Raw genomic sequence first — 27758 nt, 5'->3', positions numbered from 1 at the left:
TTAGTTCATTGCAATACTTTGGAACAAATAGCTGATGTGATGACAAAGCCTCTTAAGTTGGATGCTTTTCTGAAGCTGCGTACTATGCTTGGAGTTTGTGCAGAGAGCAGTATAAACTAAATTCTTTCAGCATTTAGTTTAAGGGAGGAATTGTTAGATTTAGTCAAATAAAATCCCATTCCATTTGGGATTCTTTGCTTTAGAATAGGTCTTACGGTTTAGGAGTTAGTTAGCAGGAGACTCCTTATTTATTGTATTTTCTGTTTGTTTTGTACGGCTATATATAGCCTAAATATTTCTCATTCAATAGACAGAGAATTCCTTCCACCTTATTTCTTTCCTCTGCAATACCCTTTCCTGTTAACCTTACACAAAGAATGTGTAAACAATATTGGAGACATTGGTTCTAAGCACAAGACTTTCCAGAAACTCATTGGAGTCAAATTATGTCATGGCACACACCTGAACCCCAAATGATATGCAATGGAGTAATAAATGCAAGAATTAGTTCAAAAGTAACTTTGGAAATAGTCGAGGGATCACTCACCAACCACGACTCACGAACTTCATCCATCATTTATTATTGTCTTGCTCAAGTCCACGCCCTAGATCACAAATGGAAATAATGACTAAAACGATCAAAGCGGAAAAACAGTAAAGGAATGCATCGGGCGTGCGCGGAAATGAAAATGGTAGAAAACGGTTACACGATTTTGCCCATAACTGGAGTTGTGGTTATCAGATCAAAATGTACTAGGTAGTGTCTCGAAACTTAGACAAAGAGTTACAACTTTCATGAAGACACCTCAACCTAGTTTTCAGTGTATCCAAGTCAAATTTGCCAAATATAGAACTAGAACTTCGAAGGCTAGTTTATCTTTCTCGTGAAAATTTGGCAGCATGCCCCTTGTGTTTACCTAATTTTCCAACCATTTAGGCTTCAATCCTTACTCAATCCAACCCAACATCATCCATAACATAATTTCAGTTCATTAGCCATTCCATAGGCTCACAACAACACACGAACAAAGATTAAGCTAATATCAAGTGCGGAAATGCAATTACAAAAGACAGATTTGACGCGCTTTGCGGAAATAACATATCTGAGGCTACGCTTATCGGATTGATACACAGCTTATACCATATCGAAGCTAAGACGAAGGCCTACAACTTTCATGAAGAGCACTTAGTCTTATTTTCAGTGTAACCTGATCAAATTCCCAACTCGCATAACCTGGTTTCAACTATTCGGCTAATCAACCGCACCGCGTTCAAATGACCATATCTCAGTCTACCAAGGTCCATTTAAGGCGTTCTTGGTGGCGTTACAAAGATAAGACAGAGCACTGAAACTTTCATGTTTTGGTGAAAGGCTAAATCCAAACGGGTTATAGTGAATAAACTCAACCAAAAGGACTAAACTGTCCACGCGGAACTCTGGAAAGTGACCTAGATCAGCGAGGATATTTTCATCTTTTCACAAGTTACGTTGCTCCGATTGAGCTGAAATTTTGTAGGCAGCTATAAAATACCATTATCTACAACTTTTATGTTTTGACCTAAGGCCAATTCGGTCTCTAACATGAGGAAACAAAACCGGACAGAAAGGGGGGGAATTTTCCAGAAATCTGGAATTTTCAGTTTTCAATCCAACCTTCCTTGATTTCTTACTTCCAACACTACCAAAGCCCCTTACATAACCTTATATACAACATATACTAGCTATTCAACATGTTTAGGCAGAAATTTATTAAACCCTAACTTGCATATATCATCCAAAAATCATCACAACAACTTGCATATCTTGTAATCAAGCCAAAGCAGGAGCTAACTATCATCTTAAACCAAAATTTAAATGGACAATACCCATGATCAGATTTTATACCTCAAAACAAAGTTTGGAAGAGTGATACTCCACCTCCTTTGGAAATTTTTTGTTTGCCCTACCTTCTTAAGACCACAACTAGTACTTTAATCGGTTTGGAAGTTGATTTTCCCACTTGGATAGCTGAGATCAAGAAGAAGGAAATTGTTTTCTTGCTCTCACTTTCTCTCTCTCTTTGGTCGGCCAAGGAGCTGAAATAATGAAGAGGAAAGGTGCAAAAATTGGGTTAAGAAGGATGGTAACTCTCTTGGCCAAGAAACTCTAGGGTGGCGACACTTGTCGCCACCACCACCTGTCATTTTTTTCTCTTTCTTTCCTTGCTATTTCTAGCCTCTAATTTCGGTCAAGATAGCTGGAAATTGAGAAGATATTTTGCTCAAATATCAATAAGCTTGTATGGTAAGAAAGTGGTGGTCAAGTGGTGCGTTCAACCGGTAGTGCGCGGGATCCGCCGGTTCGCGCCGTTTTTCTTAAAAACACACGTACTAGGGTTTTTACTTCCTATTCGCTAACCTTGTATTATTGCTTCTAATCACATATTATTTCTCACTTAAAAGTCATTTTTAATCACCAAATTTGATCCTTGCTCCGTACAGAAAATTCATCCGGCGAAAATCGCGAAAACTCTAATTTTGCTCCAATCTTGAATCCAAAAGTGAAACCCTACTTTCTAGGTTCATTGGCACTTATTATGGAGTGATTGAGTAGTAGGGCCATTATAAAGTGGTATTTGTCAAAGAAAAGGGAATTTTTAAGAAAAATATAAGGAATTTGCACGGCTTCTGGCCGAATTCTCCACAAAACACTATTCACCAGAAATTTTTCCCTTTTCTTCTGCCTCGGGGCGTCACAGAGTAGTTGATATAGAAAACAAGGTTTGATGAGTAATGATTTTATTCTGGCCAGCCTGAGAACATGCTGCACTTTTTCATGTTGTGAGAAACAATTGGCCAGAGTGTCTTTGTTGAACTTGTGTTAAGTTTCCAATGGTTGGGAAAAACTGTATGTTTTCATCACAACTAGAAAGGGCTGCAAAAAGCTAAGAGTAAATTTGGGAAGTAGTACTATAATAGCTGTTTCTAAGTAGGGCTACACACGAGATTAGCCACTCACGAGCCTCTTGTGAGTAGCTCGAGTCAAAATTCAATTTGAGCTAATCAAGTCGAATTCGACCTTAAAGATACTCAATTCGTTAGGTCGCAGGCTATAATAGTAAAATTACATATATATATTTCTAATATTTTATTATTTGTAAGAAAAATTATCATTTTATTATTTTTTAAAAAATAAAATAAATATTTATTTTTTTTATGCTCGAGCTCGACTCGAATTTGAATCAAACTGGAGTTCGAGCTTAACATTGAAAGTTCGTTGAATTCGAACTTGGTAAAATTTACTTGAAACTCGACTCGATTAGGCCAAATCTCAACTCATTTGCAACCCTAAAATCCTAATGCATCAACTATCAAACTCTATGTAGATGCCTTAGCACATTTTTACTTTGTCCATGAATGACGTAAAATGTGTAGATGGACAATATATCGTATGAGCAACATGGAATTTAAGTAACCATACATGCCAGCATCTTTTCTTTGATGGCTAGAACTGAGCCCTTCAAGTTGCTACGTACTATCTTTGATCACTTTCCAGTGTCAACAGTTCATTTGACAGAACTGGATATTCATCAACAATATATATCTGTATTTAGACAATGGGAATAAGTCAAAGAAAGCCTGCCCTTCTTTGCTCGTTCGTTTTTTTTTCTTTCTCTTCCACTAGAGGTTCATTTCCGTGAACAACGCAACGCATTCAGCATAACGCATCCAAAACAATACTGTCTTTCATAACCATTTTTAGTGCCAACCATGCGTGCATGCATTCAATTTTACCTGGCACGCATAAATGACTAATCAAGAAAATTGCTTTCAGTCTCAATTACAGTGTTGAAACAATCTTTCTCGATAAATAATCGATTCCATATTGATCATTAGCTCGAAATAATTCAATGAAAATTGAAGAGAGAAAGGTTTAATATTGCATACAAAACTCTAGTCTAGCTTAACGTGATGAAACCTGCGCAACCAAAATTTTGATATTTAGACTGGGCCTGTCAGAATTTTTTTTTTTTTGGGGTTAAGTATAACCACAAAGGCTGCAAGCTTGAAAGTTCTCAATCCTCAATCAGATTCGATTTGGTCTACATTCATCAAAACCAATCTAGAGGAGCTAGGTAAATACTTACCTGGACTTGAATTACGTACATTCTAACCTGTGAATATTATAGCGTGTGGTGTAAATATAGTCCCATAATCTAAAGAAGTGCAGGTAACAGCCAAAAAAAAAAAAAAAAAAGTGATGATTGGTGGTCACTTAAGCCACAAATTTCGTGGACAAAAACACAAATCCGGTACGTGTAATAAACAATAGTTACCCTGGAGAAGTCAATGATGGTGGAGTCTGTGTTAGACATCATGAGCTCCTCTATCCCGTTTTGTAGAAAATTGTCTCTAGAATTCGTCAGCAAGATATCAGCTCTCAAGTAGTGGTTTACTACTGCCTCAAACATATGCAGTATAAGATAGACAAGTTGTAGAAATATGATTCACCTTTTTGGAGTCTTAATCAATGTTTTGAAACTCAAACCGATAAAGTGGCTGGATCAAGTTTCAATAAGGTCAACCTGAGTTGATATTTGTTTGGTTAGTACCGGGCACTACAAGGAGTCATGGCAAATTATGTTCTTATCTTTTTTTTTTTTTTTATCGACACAGGGGTGTCCGGATCAATCCTTACGAGACCCGACTAATCCCCTGCGACCCGAGCCCGGCTCTCCAACCCGGTCCGAACACGTTAAGTGCGCGGAGGAATCCAACGAAGCGGAGACTCGAACTTGTGACCTCAAGGTTCACTGGTGAGAGGCACTGCCGCTGGACAATTCACGCGGGGCTTGTTCTTATCACAATGATGAAAATTAGAACAACTGTATGATAAATCATTTCATTGATCAAGATTTATAGGATATGATTGGTGGCCACGATATAATGCCACCAAGTGATAAATCATTTCATTGATCAAGCTCGTTTTTCTTAAAAAGAGAGGATAAAAAAAGAAAAAATCAAAGACAAAGAGTTAGGGGTTTCAAAGATGAAGGATAGAAAAGTGGTCAGTGAAAGTGTAAAACTAGAGAAGATAGCAACGGCTGAGTCTTTTACCCGTGTCGTTAAAATGGAGTTTTTAAGTTGAACATTTCTATCTATCTCCCTAATAACATTAACACATAAGCATTGGGACTTTCTTGTTCCTTCTCAGACATGGGCTCTCAATTTCAAAAGTTTATGAGAGTGTATTTTCACAAGATATTTTGCCTCGAATGGAAAAAGAAAAAGGCCAAATGATATTGCCGTTTGCCACTTAAATTTAGGCTAAAATAATAAGACCATCCCTCTTAAGTCCAAATCACATTTGAACTTGACAAGGGCAGAATTAGCATTTTATGCAAAAGTTAATGTGAGGAACAGATTCATTAACCTCAAATTCAACCCGCTCAGCTCACTAATGAAGGAAGAAGCATTAATCTCAATTCAGTTTGGCCAACGATTTTTTTTTTTTTTTTTGATAGAAGAGATCATTTTATTCAATAAATCTGCACTAAAGATATGCTCAGAGTCAAGCATAATAGCTAATTAAACTTTTATGAATCACTTATTTTATATAAGCTTTCAAGAGAATTCAACTGTAACGAAGAATATTCCATGTTAGCTATGAAACAGGGTTGGAACTATAAGCAAAGTAGTTTTAACTATTAGCCTTAGATTGTCGTTAGAAAAATAATTTAAAGGATTAAAACTCTTAAAAATTTGTACTTGGGGGACACGTTTATTGATTCCAATAGAGCTCAATAATCTAGAAGCACTAATTTGGGCTGGAGTGTGTGCTTTTAGAATGAAGCTTAGATCAGACCTAAGAAAGCCTGTGTACAACAATCCAACTGACATGCCCGCATGGACAAGTCAATTCACCTAGAGTCCAATTGGCCATGGGTGATTTATGATTTATTGGCCTTAAATTATGTGGATATAGAGTTGGGCCTTGTAAATTCGTTATTTCCGGAACTCCATTTAAAAAAAAAAAAAAAAAACCGAAGACAAAGAAATGGTACTATTTCATAAATTCACTTCAAAATTAGTAATTCACCCCCTCGCATAACCTTTTTTTTTTTTTTTTCTTTTTTACCCCTAAGAAACGGATGGAGAAATAAGCATAGTTTTGAGTCAATTCACCAATTGCCCTGATTGGCATCATTGATGGAAAATAATTCGCGTCCAGCAAGGAAAAAAGAAAAAGAAAACAAAGAGCTGAAAAGAATGGTGAATGCGGTCATATCACCATATGATAGTTTGATGCCTAAGCCAACAAAATACTTTGGGATCTTTTTTTTTTTTTTTGTTATCTTTTTTCTATTTTGAATTAATAATTCGCGTTCAATCCCCCCCCTCCTCTCCCCCTCTATCTCTCTCTTGACAAATATAACATATGAAAAAAAGAAAAACTATATCTGCGGTATCTGATGTAGGACCATTAATTAGGTGATCGTGAGGTCTCTAACTTGTTTGACTTTTAGACTTTTTTTCTTTCTTTTTTATAATGTTCGGAATCTCCTCTTACAAAAAGGAAAATGTAAAAAAGGTAATACACAAGGAACTAAAAACAAACATCTCCTTTAATTTTTCCGTTTCCTACGACTTGATTATACAAAATTTTGCAGCATGCCAACACTTGAAAAAGCAGAAAAAAGGCAGTTTTAGTTTTTCAATTATCAACTCAAATAATAGGTAATTCTCACTCTTAGATTGGAAAAGCGAAAGAAACTATCACTAGTGTTGAAGGAGTAGTTCGTGCAGATAACTAGATTTCCTGAATTGTGATCTTATTCTGGCCAACTGATACTATATATGAAACTATAGCCGGAGAAAATGTTATACTTTCCATGAGATTTGCTTTAAGCCAATTTACAGGGTTTTATACAAAAACTTTCCATGAGGTTTTAAATTTAAATCCAAAAAAAAAAAAAGATAACTAACAATGTCGTACGTCAGAACCAATTGGCCAGAGTGTCTTTTTGAATATGCGTCAAGTTCCAATGGTGGGGAAAAGCTTTATATATATATAATTGTATCATAGCTAGAAAGGGCTAAAAAAAGGATATTAAAAACAAAAAAGTCCCATGTGGTATATTTAATACACAGAAAAGCCCTCCGTGCTTTCAAAACATACAAAATGACCCTCATGTTTTGAACTAAATTGTAAACTAACAGAATTCGTTAAACTTAACGGAAAACTTAACATAGTCCGGTAATTTTAACGGTAAACTTAACAGAATCCGGTAAGTTTAATAGCCGAGACCGTCATTTTCGTTAAGTTTAACGATTTCTATTAGTTTACAATTTAGTTCAAAATATGAAGTGTCGATTTATATGTTTTGAAACCAATGGGGATTTTTCTGTGTATTAGGTATACCACAAGGGTTTTTTTGTTTTTAACCCAAAAAAAAAAACCTTAGGTTTAAGAAAGTACTAGAATAGCACAGGCTTTTTTTGTTTAAGAAAGTACTAGAATAGCTGTTCTTAATGCATCACCGATCAAATTCTAAGTAGATGCCTTGGCACATCTTTTTCTTTGTCTATGCAATGACGTAGAAGGTGTAGGATGGAGAAAAGCACGAGGGATTTAAACAACCACACAGTTTATATGCCAGCATCTTTTCTTTGGTGCCTTGAACTATTCCCCTTAAATTACACTATCTGTGATCACTTTCCACTAAATCCGTGCTCAAACCGTGTCAACAGCTCACAGATTGGATATTCATCAAAAGAAATTTGATTTGAGTACTAAACTTTTTAAGTTTTAATATACACGGGCAGTGACTAGTGAATGTGGTATATGAATGTATCTGTATTTAGATTTTAGACAGTGAGAATAAGTCAAAGAAAGCATGAACAAATGTATGCCCTTCTTTCTCTTCCACTAGAGGTTCATTCTGTTCATTATTGTGGAGGATGCGCAGCTCAACAACGCATTAAGCATCAAACTGTCTTTGGTCACCTTTGAGTACAAATCATGCATGTATTCCATTTATCGGGCATCCATAAACCACTAATGGCGTTCTGTCTCAACTGAAATGTTGAATCAATCTTTCTCCAAAAGAAGACAAGAATCACTCGAGTTGTCATTTTTCATGTTGTATTATTATTAGCTCGAAAGAAGCTAACAAGAATTGAAAAAAAGGAAAAGGGAAATCCGAATAAGGAATATGTTCACTCCATATTCTTTCTTGTTAAGTTGGACATAGGCCCAATTTTTGCTCAAATCAGTCTAACCTGACACTTTGGCCTTGTGTTTGAATGGCATGCAACACTCTAGTCTAGTGATATTTAGGTTAAGCCTTGAAAATTTTGTTGAGTTTCTTGTTCCTCAACAAGCTAGATCTGATATTATTCTTATTCCACCAACGCCAGTTTGCCATGGCAAAACTTTCGCGTGCATGCATCAAAAGCACTCGAGAAGGCGCAAATGCTTGCAACCTGTGGATCGTGGGGTACATAGATGATCACATAGTCCAAAAAATTGTAGCAATGAAAGAAAAGTGATGCTTGGTAAGACTGAAATGTAACCTACTTAAAGCATGAATTTGGTTTCTGTATATTTTTACCCTGATGCATTCATGAATGGTGGAATTTGTCCAGTATAAAAGCATGTTAAGAAATTCTAAGTGGATGTCAGCGAATTAGTGACCAAAACAGGGTGTTGTATCATTCCATCAAAGATTTGGCCGTAACCTGGTTAGTGGAGGCTGGTGTGCAACTTCTCAGAATTTTATTTCTCACAGGACACGACTTTTAAAATGGATGTTGACGGATGAAGTAATCTAATCCACTAAAAGAAATATACAGTCGTAGTCTGAGTCTCCACACAGGGCCGCAGAAAAAATGCTAATAAAATATCAAACAGAAGAGAAAACATACGTTTGTTTCTGCTGGGATCTTGTTGAATTTCAAGATATGGAATAAGCACAAGTCATGTTCTACTAAAACATTGTAAACCAGGGATTGTATTTAGAGTTTGAGATCACGCTATGAAATTCACGGGATATTCCACTGAAAAATTCACCAATATATCTAGGTGTCAACATCTTCTTCAGTCTTCATGCGCAGTTCTCTAAGTACATTTAGAGGTATCAAATCCAGTGATTCGGGTAGATTTGGGTGAGTCATAAATAGGTTCGGAGTATAATTTGATCAATCCATTTATATTCATTTAATATATGAATCAATCCTTTTATACACATTTAATCAATGTGTCAAAATGGGATAATCCGTTTATACCCATTTAACAAATGAGTATGGATATACTGCATAATCCATTTATGACTTACTTGTTTTTTCTTTGTTTTTTCCTTTGGATATTGTTTAAAAAGAAATAACAATGCTTTATTATTATTGGATTGGTAAAAAATTCAAATTTATCCACTTAACATCTACTAAAAATTGGGTTTAAATGTGTGATTATTTTTAAATTTATTAAACGGGTAACGCAAGTCAGCCCATTACCCATCAATTAAATTTCATACATTTAAATCCATTCAAAGTTCATTATATACCCAAAACTACTTATTAATGGATGGGTTTGAGCGGATCAAGTGTAATTGAGCTGTGGTTGTGACCTATAAATATGTTATATCTCTAATTCCTTTTGCTTGAAAGTCTAACTAGCAATTGCTAATATTCACTATTGGTAAAATTTCTTTTCTTTCCTCAAGGGATTAGGTGAATCCTTCATATAGTCTAAGATTAATCGATCAATAATGAATACATACGAATAACTAGTATTATGTATACTATCGAAAGTTTAATTTCTATTTCTGAAGTACGAAACAGAAAAAAAAAAAAAAAAAAAAAAGCCCTTTAATCCACAACACGAAAATACTGCCAAGAGTTGATATTTCACTTTTGAAGGCCTTTATATTAATTTTTAGGCGCAATTGATAATGTCATGATCTATGGAAATGTGATTTCAAAATTCTGCATGCATTAAATACTCTCATATATAATTGATCTAGGTGCCTCTGGTCTGGTCTAATTTCTAAAATTATATAAATGGAATCCCTTGAAATTATATATCGGGAAGAGCATTCGATGCTGATGAATTAAGCAAGGAAGAATGATGTTCGAAGAATATTAACAAAATTCCTGCGTTGTGCAGTTGTGGAACATTCAAAGTTGGATTCTATATGTGATATAAATGAACCACTTTCAAAATTATTTTAATGCAGTCGACCTGTATAAGATTCCATGAATACAACATTTCAGAAGGCTGGTTCTTTTACTTTTCAGAAAACGGAAGAGAACAAAGTACGAGTCTAGTACACAGATTATGAGGCTGCTCATTGAATAAGTGCACTAAGCACTTGCAAACATTGTGGAAAATCTATGTCACCCTATTGATCATGATTTACAGGAACCCTGATTTGTGCTCCCTCTCTTTCCAAGAATGCACCAAATTATGCATTTATTGACTATGACGACAATTTTACAGATCCTACAAATCAAACTCAAATAGTACAGGCCTTTGAAAAGTTTGATTCTGACTCTCCAGGTCCTGAATTTTACACCAAGGTTAACTTCGGTTTCCCAAGCAAGAATGATTGAGTTGACATTTTATCTTAGTTATGCATGGCATTTTATTTACTCAAAAAGAATCACCAAGGATAGATATATCATCCCTGAGATATTCAATCAATCAACCAAAGGAACAGAACTTGATATTGATGTTCTTTTGTTCTCAAGCCACAGTGAGCCGATATGCCATTAACAAACAAATTGGAAGAGGATCGATCTTCCGTAAGGCAGTATCAGTAAGAGAGTGACCCAGCTTCTAAATTTTGTACACTTATGAGCTTTAGTGGCGAATAAGATAATTTAACTTTTTGACGTTTAACTAGCTCGAAATGACCCTACGAAGGCACCAGGACGCTACTGTTCAAGTGGCCAATTCCACTCTCCTATATAAAATCCTCGCCATTTCCTTTGGTTCTCCATCTCTCTCACCAAACAGCTTCTAAATCTAAAACCCTCAAAACTATATATCAATTTCTGGTACATTACCACACGTAAAAATGATAGACGGAGGTGATATATACAAGGTGGTGACGGCCATGGCACCACTTTACGTAGCATTAGGTTTAGGCTACGGGTCCGTGAAGTGGTGGCACATGTTTAAACTTGATCAATGTGATGCCATAAACAGATTCAATTGTTACTTTATCATCCCATTTTTTACCTTCGAGTTCACAGCTCATGTTAATCCTTACACCATGAATCGTGGCTTCCTCATAGCAGATGTAATCGCGAAATTTATCGTTGGAATAGTTTTGGCCTTGTGGGTGAATTTAAGTAAAAAGGGAAGCTTCGATTGGTGTATCACCACCTTTTCTTTAGCCAGTTTGAACAACACTCTTGTTCTTGGTGCCCCATTGTTGAAAGCCATGTACGGAGACTTGGGAGAAAATCTTGTTGTTCAGTCATCCGTTATTCAATCTCTTCTGTGGTTCATTGCTTTGCTTATTCTGTTGGAATGGAGACAAGCAAGGTCCGAAGCTGTTGATGCAAGGTCCATGAATGGAGATTCACATGCTGAAATCGAGATGGGAAGAGACTTGGAAGAAAGTTCCAGTGCACCAGTGGCGATCCACTCACCTTCTTTTCTGTCCGTACTGAACACTGTTCGGACTAAACTTGCCAAAAATCCTAACTCTTATGCCTGCATTATCGGCCTCATCTGGGCTCTTGTTTCTAACAGGTATGCACATATGCACAATAAGATTTCGCAATATATGCGACATTTTGTTCGCTTCACATATTATTGATGAATTTGAACTGTTCTTTAGGTGGCATATTAAGATGCCGGAAATAGTTGAAGGATCAATTTTGATCATGTCAAAAGCTGGGGGTGGTGTGGCAATGTTTACCATGGGTGAGAAACATTCTATTTATGTATAATCCTTGTTACCCTTGAAATGAAATCTTGAGATTATGCAGGAGAAAATCTCTCTAACTAAGTACTCGAACTTGTTATCTGGATGGATCTCCATGCAGGGCTTTTCATCGCATGGCAAGAAAAATTTATAGCTTGTGGTGTGGGTTTAACTTTTTATGGGATGGTTTTAAGGTTTGTAGTTGGACCAGCACTTACCGCTGCTGGCTCTTTTGCCATGGGTTTGCGTGGTGATGTGCTGCGCATTGCAGTGATGCAGGTAAAATATTAGCCCTTGTTTGAATTGCTATGTTTTTTTATATTATTTTTGTACGTATAATATACATCAAATAGTTACGGTATTAGTTTTATAAAAGCTTCAAAAAATAGGCAATTCAAACAGGGATTTAGCTATGGAGTATGATTTCAGGCACGATCACTTATATTCCTTGCCAGATTACCCACTCCACCAACACCACCATCGTCAGCTCTCAGAGCATCAAATTCTTGATTTGTCAAGTCCATTCTACTGAAGGGTTAATTGAAAGGATGGAGCAATTGCTCTTGGATGCCACGCAATCTCATAAATATAGAACAGGACAAATAATAGTTTTTTGTTTACATGCATGAAAGCTAAATTGGAAAGAAAGATGCTTATTCTCCACCCCCTCCTTTTTCCCTTTTGGGGTCCAATTATAAATTGCTGTCATCTTTAATCTATTGTTATTCTTTAGTGGATACCTTTTGAAACTTCTGCACTACATTCCATGATTCCCTTGAAGATATTGTGAGTATTGGGTCACCAGTTGTACACCATGAAATTTTTGTCTTCTTCATGGCACAAAATAAAAAAAAAAAAAAGTAAAGCAAAGCCTAGGAGAAAGAATTTGAGAGCTTTAAAGAACAAGATTAATTTAGGTAATTCAACCAGTCAACCAGCCTGTTTGAAGGAGTATGCCCTAAAATCAGGGATTTTTAGGTACTATGCACCTAATTAAACCTCTTCCATTGTATATGGTAGACATCCTCTTTTTTTTCCTTTTTTTTTTTTTTGCATGTTGCTTTTATTAATCAAATGTATTAATGCTGCTTTCTTTTCATGCTTTTGATAGGCTGCATTGCCACAATCGATAACCTCATTTGTTTATGCCCAAGAATATGGATTGCATGCCAACGTACTTAGCACAGCGTAAGCTTTTCTCCAAAACTCCTGAATTGTCTTACCATTTCTTCTATAATCGTGCCTGTTAATTAGATGGATTCAAAGTATTTCTTACCTGTTTTTTTCAAGTTACCAATTGACAGAGGTTACTGTGTTTGGCTATTCAGGGTAATATTTGGAACAATTGTATCACTTCCTTTGCTGATAGGATACTATGCGGTTCTGGATATCTTACGTTAACACCTCTTCCATGAAGGCCAATTTCAAAGATGCAGGGGAAAAGAATCCAAATAAAACCTTTTCTCGTGTGACGGCCTGAGTTCTGTTGCTGTTACATAATGTTGTCTATATATATATATATATGTATATATATTTCTGAAGCATAAGAGAACAAAAATTTTCATATTCTATTAGCCCTGAGACTTAGCCAATCTGGGGTTTATTTGGACTCCTCCAATTTAGAAATCGTGTAGAATTGGAAATTCTTCCATTTTCTTGTGTCACTGAAATGTTGTATACAATAATTAACTACTTTTTTTGTATTTATACATTTTTCCTAATTAATTCTCTTGCATTTATACGTTTTCTAAAATTCTAACACCTGAAATATATCTTAACGGACACCCATTAAACTGACCCTTCTTTAATTTTTGTTAATGCAAGAAGTCACTCAAGTCCTAAGTATGCTAATAGCAAGATGAAGTAATCCTTTGACGTTGCTATTAGTTTTTTTTTTTTTTTTTTTTCTATTTTGAGCTTACACAGGGAAAATAAAATAAAAAGAAAAATTCATGGCAACATAAAAGGACAGGTTCAATTTTGCCTCCTACTACAGATATTGAATTCGTAAAATAAACAAAAGTAGCAGCTAACAGGAGTGAGCACAGCCGATTGACGTACACTTTTTCAACCAGTAGGACCTGCTTATTTTTTATCGTTAATGGAAAGCGAGCTTGTATCAATGATCGAAGCGAGCTTTTCTAAAGTTGTTTGACATTTGTTTAATAAATTTTCTATCCCACTTATCAGTTACTATTCTCTTAGGAAGTTTTCTCCTATAGTTTCAGAGAATTTTCTATCCCACTTATCAGTTACATGGATGTTGAATTTTAATTAGAAAGTTTTACTCTCTTTTCTTCTTTTGTAGAAACCAAAAACTTGGATGATTTCGACTTTAGTCACCATTGTTGACAAAGCCCCAAAAAAGTTTTGTCCTTCAATTCCTTAGAAAACAATGCATCATTTGGCCTTTTTACTCAACTTTACGGGTAAATTACAGATAACCTCCTTATACTTCTGCATAATTCCATATCATCTTCTAAAGTTTCAAAATATCTACATAATTCCTTTGTAATTGCGTGTAAAGTGGAATTTGATGACAAATAACCTCCGTTGGCAACGAGGCAGGATTAGGGCAGGGGAGAGGCCCCCACACCCCATCTCGCTGCCCATTAATTCCCCTCGCCCCCGCCCCACCTCCCGTCCCCGCCTCCTCCCGCCCCGCCTTGCTTCTCCACGGGATTAATAAAAATTTGTTATATAATTATTATATTCAAAATTTAACAAATAATCAAGTAGTAAAATATCAACACATTACAAAGTTATTATTCATTATAATTTCACAATTGAAACATATAAAAATAATTAAATACAAATTATTTGAATATAATCCAACATGACAAAACTAATACAACTAAAGTAGTTCCTTAATTTGCACTCTGTTGACTTGACTTTATTTTAATGCATCTTTATTTACCAAAAAAAAAACTAAAGTAGTTAAGTTTTTACTTTTGATACAAATACAATCACTAAATCATTATTTTTTTTGAGAAAAAAGTGTTATTGTATCAAGTGTAATTAGGAATTTAGTATAAATGTATTAGTAAATTTATTATAATTAATTAATAATTTCTATTAGTAGACATGTATAATTATTAGTATAATTTATAATATCAATTATATTATACATACTAATATACAATATATAATACATATAACTAATAATATCATTATTATAAGTTTGTAACTAATTAAGTTAAATATTATATACACATATATATTTATTAATTTTTTTAAATACCCTCGCCCCATCCCTGCCCCATTTCTAAATTGGGGGAAAAAATTGTCCTCACTCCCCGCCCCAGCCCCAATTGCCATTCCTATTAATTGAAGTGGATGTTTATGCAAAAACCATAAGGGAGTTAAGTGAATATTATAATATTATCACATGCACTTTTGGAGTGCATCTCAATCAATCCTAGTAAGCAAAGACGCTTTCCATTTATTTTCCATCCTACGTAAAATTATAGGGAGTTACATGGATATCTTCAAACTTTAGAGGGGTCATGTAGTATAATGCAAAAAATATAGGGAAATCATGAATAATTTACCCTAACTTTAATGTATCCAATATTGATCTTCCATTTCCTATATTACACATTTCATTAGTGCGCAATTGTATGTCACACAAGAAGACTCAAATGCATTCCATACAGCTACGACGAATTCAGAATTGGAAAATTTCACCTCACATGATAGAGTTTATTGGGATGATTTATTTGAGTTATTACTGTAGTATTATGTGAGATAAAAATGTGATTGAAAAGATAAAAATGTGATTGAAATTTGTGAAATAAATTATTTTACTTCAAATCTTTTCGATCCAAACACACGTGTTCCTTTTGGTCAGTTGAAAAAGTCCCAAGTTAGAAAACAATGGGGGAGTGGATAACTGCAAATATTCTTAGTAATTTTAGGTGTGCCCTTCATTTTAAACACACGTTAGCGAGTGAAACATATATGTGTGTGTATATATATATATATATATATATATATATATATATATATATATATATATATATATATATGTATATTGCACTAGCTCAGTTCTAAGCAGCTCGAACCATGCAAAGTGAACAAACCAGATCAGAAACCAAAAGCAATTGGCCGTTTAATTGTTTTAACCACATGATTAATGCAGAATCAACTATCCACAAAAATTATTTTTACTGCTAGCATGGGCTTCTGAACTGAATCATATGACTGGTGTAAAAACCAACCAATTTTACTTAAAGGGATCCTATATAGTGTTTTATGTGGAATACGTTGCTGCTAACGCCGTGATATCAATAGGAATTAGTTTCCATAGAGCTAGAAATTCAAGCGAATCCACTTTTCTATGAAGAAACAGAAGCAATGGTGCTTGTATAAGGTGGTATTTCTTGGTAGTATTTGTGGTCATTAACAGGACAAAAAATATGTCAAGAATCTCTCTTGAAGTTATGCCGTGTTAGCGAAACAAGCATGGCGCTTGCTTGTTGATGCCCCACTCTCTATTGTACAAGATCCTTCATGCTAAATATTTTCCAGATTCTGATTTTCTTCATGCACAGTTGGGCAGCAGACCCTCATTTACCTGGCGCAGCATTCTTGAAGGCAGGAAAGTCCTCAAACAGTGTGGGCACGGGTGACTCGATTTGTATATGGAGAGATCCATTGTTACCAAAACGAAAACTTTCTATGTCTGTTCTCCACCTTCTGTCCATCATCCGAATGCCAAGGACAGTGGCTTAATTGATGATTCCCACAATTGGAATTCCCTCTTGGTCGATAGCTTATTTTGGAAAGAAGAAGCTGAGATTATTAAATATTAAGCGCATCCCTTTATCCCGAACTGGTGGCAAGGATCGCAAGTTTTGGCACTACTCAAAAAGTGGCCGTTTCGCTTTTTCTAGTTCAGTAGTGATCTTCATAGTGGCTCTAGTGGGGGTAAAGACAAAGTCTGGAAAAACACTTGGGGGCCTCAACATTCCGGGAAAAGTGAAGCATTTTTGATGGAGACTTTGCTACAACTCTCTGCCACACCCGAAAATCTCCAACGGCGAGACTTGGAAGTGGACAACACCTGTCCCAAATGTTCCGCAAACCCCGGAGAACCTTCTCCACATACTATTTCAATGTTCTTCATCTATTCAAATTTGGTTACTGTCTTTTCACCCTAACAGCGTATTTATTAGATACCAGACTCCTAGTGCTTCTCTTTGGGTCAAAGAATTGATTTGATCACTACCCACCAAGGAATGCGAGCTCTTTACAATCTTGAGCTATGCAATTTGGAGCTCACGAATACTAAAGTGATCAAAGGTGGGGATCGTGATCGATGACCCAAGTAAATGTTGCCATAGCTCTTTTGAATTCTTTTAGGGATGCAAATGCTTGTCCAGAAACCTTCGTACTGGTCTGCTCCTCCCATGAACGTCTTCAAACGGGTTCGTCTCAGAGTTAAAGAATACTTCTGATGTGGGAGTAGTTATACGTAACCATACAGGAGAATTTATTTCCACCCAAAAAAAAATACAGGAGAATTTATTGTGGGCTTGGCTAAACAATTTTCGGGGACTTTAGATGCTGAGTTAATTGAGGCTATTGCAGCCAGAGAAGCTATTTTACCTGCTGAGCTTCTCGAGATTCCATCTTTCTTAATTGAAGGTAATTCACGGATAGTCATTGACCTTCCGCTCAACAAGGAAGAAGGTTTTAGTTGTATTGGCCTAGTTATTGATGATATTAGAATTGCTATGGTAGTTTCATATGTTGCTAATATCAATTGGTGTCCCAAAGAATCGAACAAGGTGCCTCATAAATTAGCATCTTTTGCTAAATCAGGAGTTAACACTCATTCTCTCTGACGCCATCCCCTGGATTTTGTAAAACAATCTTCCTTTTCCCCCGAATTGTCATTAATAAAATCTTCCTTTTTCTTATCAAAAAAGAAGAAGAAGAAGAAGTGACTGGTCATCAGTGGCTAATGACAATGATCAATTGAAGAGTTGGAAAACTTAAAAAGAATTGAGTAGGTATTGGGAGAATTGCTCTGTTTTTAGATTATCAAGATAGGTGATTTAACAATGTATGCAGGTACGCGGTATATCCCTGTTTTGTTGCATAATTCTGTTCTTACTTAAAAGTTATTAGCTTTACAGTCCCATAAGTCACACACCCCAATCAGTAGCTGTAGACCTCCCAGGTTTTCTGCTTTACTAGTAAGCATGTTAGCAAAATCGGCCGATTCCGATATAAATCGGCCGAGTCTAACCGGAATGAAGGAAATTGTTACGATACCGATTTCTGGATCGCGAATATTACCATATCCCCAACGACTCACTCTGACTCGGCCACTATTAGCCGATTCGAATCCGAGATGTATGGTATCGATCGATATATCCGAGTTGATTCGGATATTTTTTCAGATTGTGCATTTTTTTGATATTTTCTAATTTTGGTGATTTTTTCAGATGTTTTGAAAATTTTTATATGTTATAATGTGTGTATCACCCGATATTCAACTGATATACCGCGGTAAATGTGGAACAATCGAGATCGCGATGCGACCGTGACACGACCATGACTCGCGATAGCAAACCATGCTAGTATATAAGTAGAACATTCTTGGATGGAGTTATCTTTTTTAACTATTGTCCCCCCAACGTTAAAACCAGTGAAAACGAATACTAATCATATATACAAGCAACTAAGGTTAAGTTGCATTATCATGCATTATCCCCCAATGAAGGATCTGTCTATCATCATGATCAACAACCACTATTTCTAAATTTAGCTATGTTTTCAATGTGATTAAGAAGAGCCATCCGGCGAGGTGAACACTGGTCATCCTGATCTTTTCTGGTTGGAAGATATTTTAAGTGCTGGATCCTTGGTGTCCTTCTCTGCAAGTCTAGGCAGGCATTCCTTGAATCTGGAGCATCTGCAAGAAAGACCTCACCAGTAGGGCGGGGCTAATGACTCCAAAACGGAACCATTGAGTTGCAACCTTTCTGGATGGGAACTCAATCTTCTCCTTCACCAAAACCGCCCCATGATCCTCAGATCACAATCCTCCTCCAAGATCCACAATGTGATGCCATTTTGATGTGTCCAATTATGTAAATTCACCGGATGCCTCAAAAATACACTATTAGCACCTAAAAGTGTTTTTCTTTTTAATCAAAGGCGCCACTACTAATTAGGGATGGTGTTCGGCAAACGTTTTAAAAGTACTTTTAACACCTAAAAATATATTTTTTTTTTATCAAAAACACCGCAACCTCAAATGCGGCTTAATATGTATATACCCGCATAGGTATTAAAAAGTCAACAGGCTGGTCCCTTGGTCAGTAACCTCGGAGTCGTTTGTTTTTTGAGAAGTACAGAAGCGCAGCAGGTCAATAACCTCGGACTCGGAGTCGTTTGTTTTTTGATGTGCACAGAAGCGCAGCCCTCTTTGATTCATAGAAGAAGAAATTTCTTTTGCCTATTATTCAATGTCTTGTAAATTTTTTCATGGTTTCGTATTTGTTTATCTATTTGGGTCCATAATGGTCAACAATCAAAGAGGTTTTCTGTCTCCCAAAGACTATGAAGCGATTAATGTTCAAAGCCATCCTTAATTGGGACAAAATGGCATTTGCCATTTGAGAGCCTTGAATGACATGTTAATCCAATGCTGCTGTTTCTTTTTTTTTTTTTTATTGAGTGTCCCGCAGGAAGTGGACCCCGCAGACTATTCCCCACCCTCCATAACTTGCTGGCAGCAAGGTTCGAACCAGGAACCTAAGGCTCTATCTTCAGCAACCTCAACCGCCAGACCAAGCCTCGGAGGGCGTATCTTGTTATTTTAGGGTTACTTTCGCCACTTTGGCATCCCTTCCTCTCCTGAAAAAGATGTTATGCCATCCTCCACCTCCTACGTTAAAATCTATGGCATGGAATTTTTACTTGGAAGCTGCAGCAGCAAATGCAATCAACTCATTTTATAGTAATCTGTACATGTATACATAGAGTATAATAAACATAAACGGCATTTTTTTAGCAGCCACACGATTAATCCACCCATCATTTATGTCGATTTCTTCTCTTTTTTTTTCTTATTTTTGCTGTATTGTAATTATAAAACTTTTGTCACACAGCAGCAGTCATGCAATTTTTTGTTGGACCTTTTCATTTTCGTCTTTTCTCGTTTATGACAAATGTCAATTACTATTCGTCGGGTGCTTTGAGATCCCTAACAAAACCCCTAGGATACTGCTTTGAAGGATTGATGTTCTCTACTTGCTCTTAATGTTGGATTGGACAATGGATTACTCCAAGTATCGTTTAAAAAATTGGCTTCTTTTCACCTTCTATCCGCAAATAGGATGGCAGGGAATCAGGTACCTTAAAAAATCCTTTTTACTAAATCCTAACTTGTTACCAAACCCTATCGAGTAATCTTACGGAGTTTAATTCCCATTACTAAACCCTCTTACTCGTGAATTTGGATTGCCCATCAAATATCCTCTACCCACTATGTTGAATAGTTCAAAAAAGGAAAATTAAGTTTTATCAAACTAAAATCCATACATACATCATGTTAATTAACAAACCATGTTGAGTTTCAAACTTGAGTAAAACCGCAGAACTTGCATGAGAAAAATCTAACATTCAATGAAGGATTAAATCTACATTCTTCTATTTCTTGGAGTCATATGTTATCAGTTATAAAATTAAGAAACATGTTATTGGACTATAAAATTAGGATCTATAATCTCTCATCAATACCAAACCCTAATGAATAACCCATCGATCATCTAATCAGGTTAATCATCAAGTCGGATACCCACGTGTATAAGTGTATTGGGTTTTACGCTACCCATTGCCATCTCTATCTGCAAAGCTAATAGATACGCAATTCTCATCCATTTTCCAGGGACTCCGGTGATGACTAGGAGATTCTGTTTCTATTTTATTACTCATGGATAATTCTCAATGGTACACTATAATAATCTAAAGCCTTATGAAGTGTAGTTCCATTTGTTCAAGCAGATCCAGCCAGATAGATTTTTGCAAAAGGGGTCGACTAGGACGTGCTGGAGGCAGGAGAGAAGAAGGAAAACAAGGAAACGAAGCAAGTGTTTACAATAAAATTGTCAGATTAATTTACAATAGCTCTAGGATAGGTGCAAAAGCACCTGGAAAACTATTATGGGAAACTTTTGGCGAGTAAATAACATATTCATTAACCTATACTCTACATGCGCTAATGGGTTTCAATGTACCAATTCCAAAAGAAATCCATTCTACCATGGTCCTCGACTATCATTTTCCAAAAAGGAAACAGCCTCAGTTGTCCAGAACTCCATTTTCTCCTGCATCCCCAGCATCTGAGTACTCTCATCATCACCCAAACCATCTACAGTTACAAAACCATCATCAGATTCAAATAAATCATCCAAACTCTCACCATAATCATCATAGTCATCATCCTCTTCAGCATCCCAATTATGATGATCATGTTTATCAACAATTTTATCATTCTCAATGCAACTCCTCCTCTTGTCTCTCCTCACTCTTTTCCCTTCATTAACTAGTTCCATCAATTGATCTTTGATCACTAATATTTCATCCTTATTCAGAAGCAAGCCCCTATCATTGTATCCCTCCACAAGAAAAACAGAGTCTCTCTGCCCCTTTAGACTTACATAAAACAACTCAGGATGCCTCACCAGCATCCCTCTCAACTTGTTGGGCAACCCAAACTCCTTCCTGAAATGTGTCAGATGATCCACCAAAGTCCTCTTCTCAACAGTCATCCCCAAGACCTCTCTCACCAAAGCACAAGCTCTCTTCTCTGCCTCAATCGATTCTTTCTGCAAGTCCTCCACTTTGGTTTTATAAGGGCACACATCTGCTAACTCCTGAAACTTTATCAAATAATCCTGATGACGTCTCTTAAGATTTTGCCCCTTCCTAAGCTTCAGATGCTTAAACTTTAAGGGCCTGTCCACTATCAAATCAAGCTTAGCCTCAGACTTTGGTAAAACATTAGCCAAATCAGGGTCCCACTGGACAAGCTCAAGGGCACGGCCATAAGAAGTATCCACAATCTTAAACCTATCTGGATACTCGTTGCAAAGCCAGGAACGAAAGTTCAGAGGCAAACCAAGGTCAGGGGCAAGGTGAACAAGCTTAGATAGCAGGAGCCTGTTGTGTGAAGCAAGCATCAAGAGTTTCTGTAACTTAATTACCAATGTCTCTGCCATTGCCCTCTTAAGGTCAATTTCTTTACGTGCAAGTGCAGCTGCAGCCGGTGTGAGGCGAATGCAGGTCTGCGAGAGCCACTTTGCAGCATTCATAGGTATAGGTGGTGCTGGGATAGTGAAGACCTCAAAAATAGTGGGGTACCGACGGACCATTGAAAGAATGGGCCGAGGCTTAGGTAAAGATAAGTAGGATCTACACTTGTACAAAATGTGCAGTGGCATGAAGTGTTTTGGCTTGGAGAGTAGCAAAGTTTTGAGCTTCTGAATGAAGCGGATTTTATTCTGCTTCACTACATGCTTATCCAACGACGGGTCTCGTCGTAGTTTAAGAGGATTTGAGGTGCACTTTATTGAAGTGAAGGAAATGTTTTTTCTGGGGTTGCATTTAAGGACACTGCCATAGCAAAGACTATGATGTGATGTTGGATCAATGTGAATTGGCGGGAGGAATTGGGAGTGAAGTGAGACAAGGGATTTGTCATTCAGGGGTTGAGGTTGTGCAGGTAGAGTTAACATCATATGAAAAAAAAACTCGTACCCTGAGAGCCTAGTTTAATAGGTACTGCTTACCAAAGTGGTATAAGGAACTTCAAATTCGGTTGGGTATTTCGTCAAACATTTGGCGTGCAGTCTCCTCAACAGGGAAATGCACGGATGACATTTATCCTGGGTGAGAGATCAGATAGTTGAAATGCATCCCACAAAGATTGATGCTCAAAGTAGAGAATGAATTATCTTTGTAAAGAACTCAAGAGGAGAAAGTAAATTTTACAGAGTCTTCTTTTTTTTTTTCCCCCAATTGATAGTTAGTTAAATTGGTGGCGGGAAGGAATGGGCAATGGCAACGAATTTCGGATTGGGAGGCTGAGAAAGCTACAGAATCGAGCAAACGGTGATAAGTCTTTTTTAATTATTTGAAAATTTGACAATATCAAATGGTAAAAAGAAATAGTGTTTTTTTTTTTTTGGCTCTGACTTTTCAATAGAGTGGAAGATATATATATGGCAAAAATAAAGTCATTCTTTTTTCAATAGTATGATAGACTGAATTGGTGTTTTCATGTATATTAAATTATCCAAATTAGACCGATGAATAAGAGGACCTATCAATTTTTTTTTTTCTAGTTTACAGATAGGGACCAGTTTTGTCACTAGATTGCAAATGTCACTCTCACTTTTTGTCAATCCTAGTGACCAAAAATTTAAAAACTTGTTCTAAAAACAATTGTTTTGACATTTTGGAAAAGATATCGAGAAATAGAAAATGGATTTACGAACTCCTTCAAGAATATAATAATGACTGTGAAAAGGAAATACTAAAACATTGGACCCTAGTCACTTTTTCTTTCTTTCTTTCATTCTTTTTTATTTTGGAAAAAATTACAAGAACCCATAATGGTGAGAGAGTAATATATAATAAACAAATTGGTCACAAGTGGTGGAAATCAAAACTTATTATTACTATAAATAAACCTTCAAATAGTGAGAGAAAAAAGTATTAGACAATTTTTTTAAAATATTTTACTATTGTAGTTGTTTGGGGATCCAGAATTCTACAATTACAATCACGATTATAGAGTGTAATTACCCGTAGAAAGTAGTTTGATATAGAATCGAATGAATGAAATTAACTGTGAGGCTCAATTTTCAATAAATGATAAAATTTATCGTGTTTTTCACGTCGTTTTAATATTTGCATACACTTATATAGAAGCCTTACTTTTTTGCAGTAGCACAAAGTCAAACGACTAGTCTACAACCTCTTTTAGACGGACAATGTGATCAAGATCAAAACCTGTAGGGCAAATTGGATCGATTGGAATTTGAATTTAGTTTAAATGACCAAATAGAAAAAAGAATTATCTTTTGCCATTTTTGGGACTGTAATTTGTGCAATTTGAGGAAGATGAGAAGGTGGAGGACACGGGAAGTTGACTTGCTGTCTGTTTCAAAAGTTAGTTACAATCGGTGGCGGGAAGCGGCACCCAATTAGGCGGCTAATTAGTAGCAGATGTGAACAGGTGGAGCCAATGCCTCGCATTTACAATGAGGTCCCTCAAGAAGAATCTATTTCAATTTAATTGCACCAAACCTCTCAAGCTCCAAGAGTACTATGGCTTTCGTCCCATAAGTTTTTTCTGCTTGTCTTTGACATAAATGTTCTTTTAGACATTGCATGTACCGGTGCTTTTGGCACACCCTAGGTGTGTGCTTATTTTAAGAAAATATATGATTATTTTTTTCATCTTAAGTTATATATTATGGTAGATATATATGTATTTGTTTTAAAAAAAAATCTAGTTACTACTTTAGAGGAAGTTAATGTATTAAAAAATCATGGAGAAAAAAGTGTGGATGTGAGGGAATTAATGTGAGGGAGTTGTAATTCGATCTCAAAGAGATAACCCTTTGCTGATTATGGGGAGTTTTTTTTTTTCCTAGAATATATTAGGACCAATTTGCTCGTATAATCAAGGATATATTAAAAATTTTTAAAAGTGACACAGCATATTTACATTATATAGTGTTGCTCTTCCTTTATATATTGTGTGGGTATGTGTCCAAAGGAGACAATTTATATTTTTTTTTCTTTTTGTCGTGTGAATGAAAAATAACACATCATCATCTTTAAATGTTAGAGTTATAACGGCGTTTCTCCGTCACCTTTACCTTTAAACATTGGAGTCATAACCGTGCTCCTCCATCTCCATGCACCTTTACCTTCAAATGTTGGAGTCATAACCGCGATTTGATTTGAGGTTCAAATTGCATTATTATATGAAGGTTTTTCTATCAGATAATAAAGAACGGATTCTTTCTATGTTGATGCAGCTTTGATAATTGAGGCCCTATTTGGCACTTGAGTTTTTTGTCAAGTTCATCTGCTACAAGTTTTTTAAAAACTTTAGTTACAGTAATCTCAAAAAACTTCTCAAAAATTTTAAGCTATACACTTGAAAATATTAAAAAATTTACACAATTCAAAAATTTTTTTTTTAAAGCTTTTACAGTATACTACGGTAAAATTTTAGATAAATAGCTAAAAAACTCACTTGTCAAATCAATGGGCCCTGAATCACGTAAAATTTTGTATGTCACTTAAATTTTGTGTGTGTAATTTTAAGTTGGTTTCAGAGGCTTAAATGCAAAAAGCAATTGATGGTAAGTTAATGAAACTACTAGGTCTGACACTTGACTTTATTATCTCGTACTACTACCCCCGTCCCACTTTGATAGTCCGTATTCCTTTTTCATCTGTCCCAAATTGTAGTCTACTTTCCAATTTAAGAATGTAGTTATATTTTAATTTTCCTAAAATACCCTTATTCAATGTAAGTAGTTGTTACTATAAATCTACCCCATTTAATGAGAGTTAATTCTTTTTTTACCATCAATTCAAGTTCCCATAAGGTTGTATCATATTTAATGTGAGGATATTTTAGGAAAATAGCAATCTAAATTTACTTTTCCAACAAAGTTAACTATTTTTTCTTAAACTGTGTCAAAAAAGAAGCATGACTATCAAAGTGGGACAGAGAGAGTATTAAATATGCTAATTAATGTGGCAAGATATATTGGTAGGTTAAATGCAATAAAATATTAACACAAGCATTAGGAGTATTGATTGATTCAAATGGTTTGGTAAACACTTTTGCTTCATTCCCGCGTAGAAATACATGCAATGCAGTGCCATCAACTTGGTACAATAGAATAGTCTCTATGATTTTCAACCATACGAATATTTGTCTACCACGATTTCCTGTAACAACAAATATTACAATTGTTGATGAATCAGAAGTCAAATACTAGTTAATGTAAATGATATCCGCGTTGTTTGGCTTGTAATTTTCTGCCAAACAAAAAAGAAAAATTTACGTCTTTTGCGAACATACATTTCCAATCACCTTTTTATTTTACATACATCAAATCGTTACAGTATACTTTTTTTATATATAAAAACTCCTAAAAATAGCAATTCAAATGGGCTTGGTTGAGTTTTTCCACTAATTGCGACGTTAATTTGCTTAAGAGTTCTTTTGTATGAAAACAGATATGACATTCCACAAAAGTCCTGGCTACACCACACCAGTTGAACAGAGAAAATATGGAATCCCTTCAACGCGTAGAAGTAATCATGGTCGAGCAGACTGGCTTAAGCCAACCCCAAGGATGCTGGCAAAGGAGTCTATGTTCTTTTGAACCCTTTAATAAGAGCTAACAAGCATGTTACACATGCAAATCCATAGAATTGCTAGTTCTAATTCCAATTTCCAACTCACAAAAATCCTCCTTCATGAGGTGAAAGACCAGGAAAAGTCAGAAGAGTTGATTGGTCTTGGGATTCCTTTTCCCTGCATCCCTTTCAAGCTACAGCCTATGTAACATAAAATGGGGTCAGCTCAAATTCTCATATCTCAGATCAACTGAAATTTTTTTTTTTTTTTTTTTGCGCTTAAAACACATATAGATTTTCTTTCATATCATTTTTGACCATATTATTTTTCTTTATCACTTTTTTCTTTCAGTAAAAGAAGAGGATCAACAATAATTCTTCACCCAACCCGTTAAATGACTCGAACCCGTGACCTGTGCTGTCAATTACAAGTGAAGCGTTTTACTTTACCGTATTATTCTTTTTTTCACTTGAAAGGCGCATGATGCATCACGAGTTCATGGCAAAAATGAATTTTCTATTGGGTAAGCTTAAGACGTCCATCTGATTTTTTTTCGCCATTTGCCAATTGGATGGGGTACGACTTGGCTGGATTTTGTTTCCTGGATGGATCAACCTCCAAGCACTTTTTTACACAAAAAATTAATAATAACAATAAATTAGAATTCTGAAAATGCTACTTTGGCTTCAAATATTGTTTGCCTCCTTCTTGACCCTATTAAGATACAAAAGAAAAAAAAAACGTTTAAAAGGAAAATGTAAATGAGAATAATAAGGGATGCTAAAGCAGTGTCAAAATCGGATGAGTACATGATAGGATATGAAGCTACATCCACTTCTTTTGCCCCATTTAACACTCCATGGGCGAAAATGACAATTACACATCAACCATCCTTAATTTGCCAAATATGAAAAAAAATCTGTTCTTTCCAAGTATGAGAAACTATAAAAAAGGATAACTATTAGTGTGAATTGCCATGAAAGCTCTACAATTTGCTGGTATCATCATGACTACATAGAAGGGAAAAAGTATACCCATAGAAAAGCGAAAATTTTAATGGGTTCAAGAAAAATGTGTAAATATGATGATCTCTTGAGGCTGAGTTTACAATTAGCAAGTAAAGTGGAAACTGAAAGTGGAAGAGAAATAGACCAGAGTGTCAATGCCAACCAACCATGGCCTTATTCTCAAAGATTAATATCCAAACCAGCCAATGGTCCTCTTATGTTCTAGACAACATTAATGAGAGAGTTATTGACTTAGAACTATTAAAAATCAAGAGTTTATTGCCAAAATAACTCTTCTTCTAGAATATATACTCAAACTAACTTAATTTTAAAACTTATTACCTTTGTGATCCTTTTTTGCCACTTAATTTTAAAACTTATTACCTTTGTGATCCTTTTTTGCCACTTAGGCTGCATATGTGT

General features: G+C 35.7%; 2 protein-coding genes across 2 annotated transcripts; one reads left to right on the top strand and one right to left on the bottom strand.

Moving 5' to 3' along the window:
* Positions 1-10968: 10968 nt before the first annotated feature.
* On the top strand, positions 10969-13640 carry LOC113708750 (auxin efflux carrier component 5-like). The gene is made up of 5 exons (XM_027231342.2): positions 10969-11740; positions 11829-11914; positions 12037-12194; positions 13027-13103; positions 13244-13640. The coding sequence occupies exons 1-5, from the start codon at positions 11058-11060 to the stop codon at positions 13314-13316; spliced, it is 1077 nt and encodes a 358-aa protein (XP_027087143.1). The 5' UTR covers positions 10969-11057; the 3' UTR covers positions 13317-13640.
* Positions 13641-20995: 7355 nt separating this feature from the next.
* Positions 20996-23107, bottom strand: LOC113708751 (protein WHAT'S THIS FACTOR 1 homolog, chloroplastic-like). Its single transcript, XM_027231343.2, has one exon. The coding sequence runs from the start codon at positions 22670-22672 to the stop codon at positions 21191-21193; it is 1482 nt and encodes a 493-aa protein (XP_027087144.1). The 5' UTR covers positions 22673-23107; the 3' UTR covers positions 20996-21190.
* Positions 23108-27758: the final 4651 nt, after the last annotated feature.

Source organism: Coffea arabica, chromosome 9c (assembly GCF_036785885.1).
Source record: "Coffea arabica cultivar ET-39 chromosome 9c, Coffea Arabica ET-39 HiFi, whole genome shotgun sequence".
NCBI lineage: Eukaryota > Viridiplantae > Streptophyta > Magnoliopsida > Gentianales > Rubiaceae > Coffea > Coffea arabica.
This window is presented reverse-complemented; position numbering and strand designations above follow the sequence as displayed.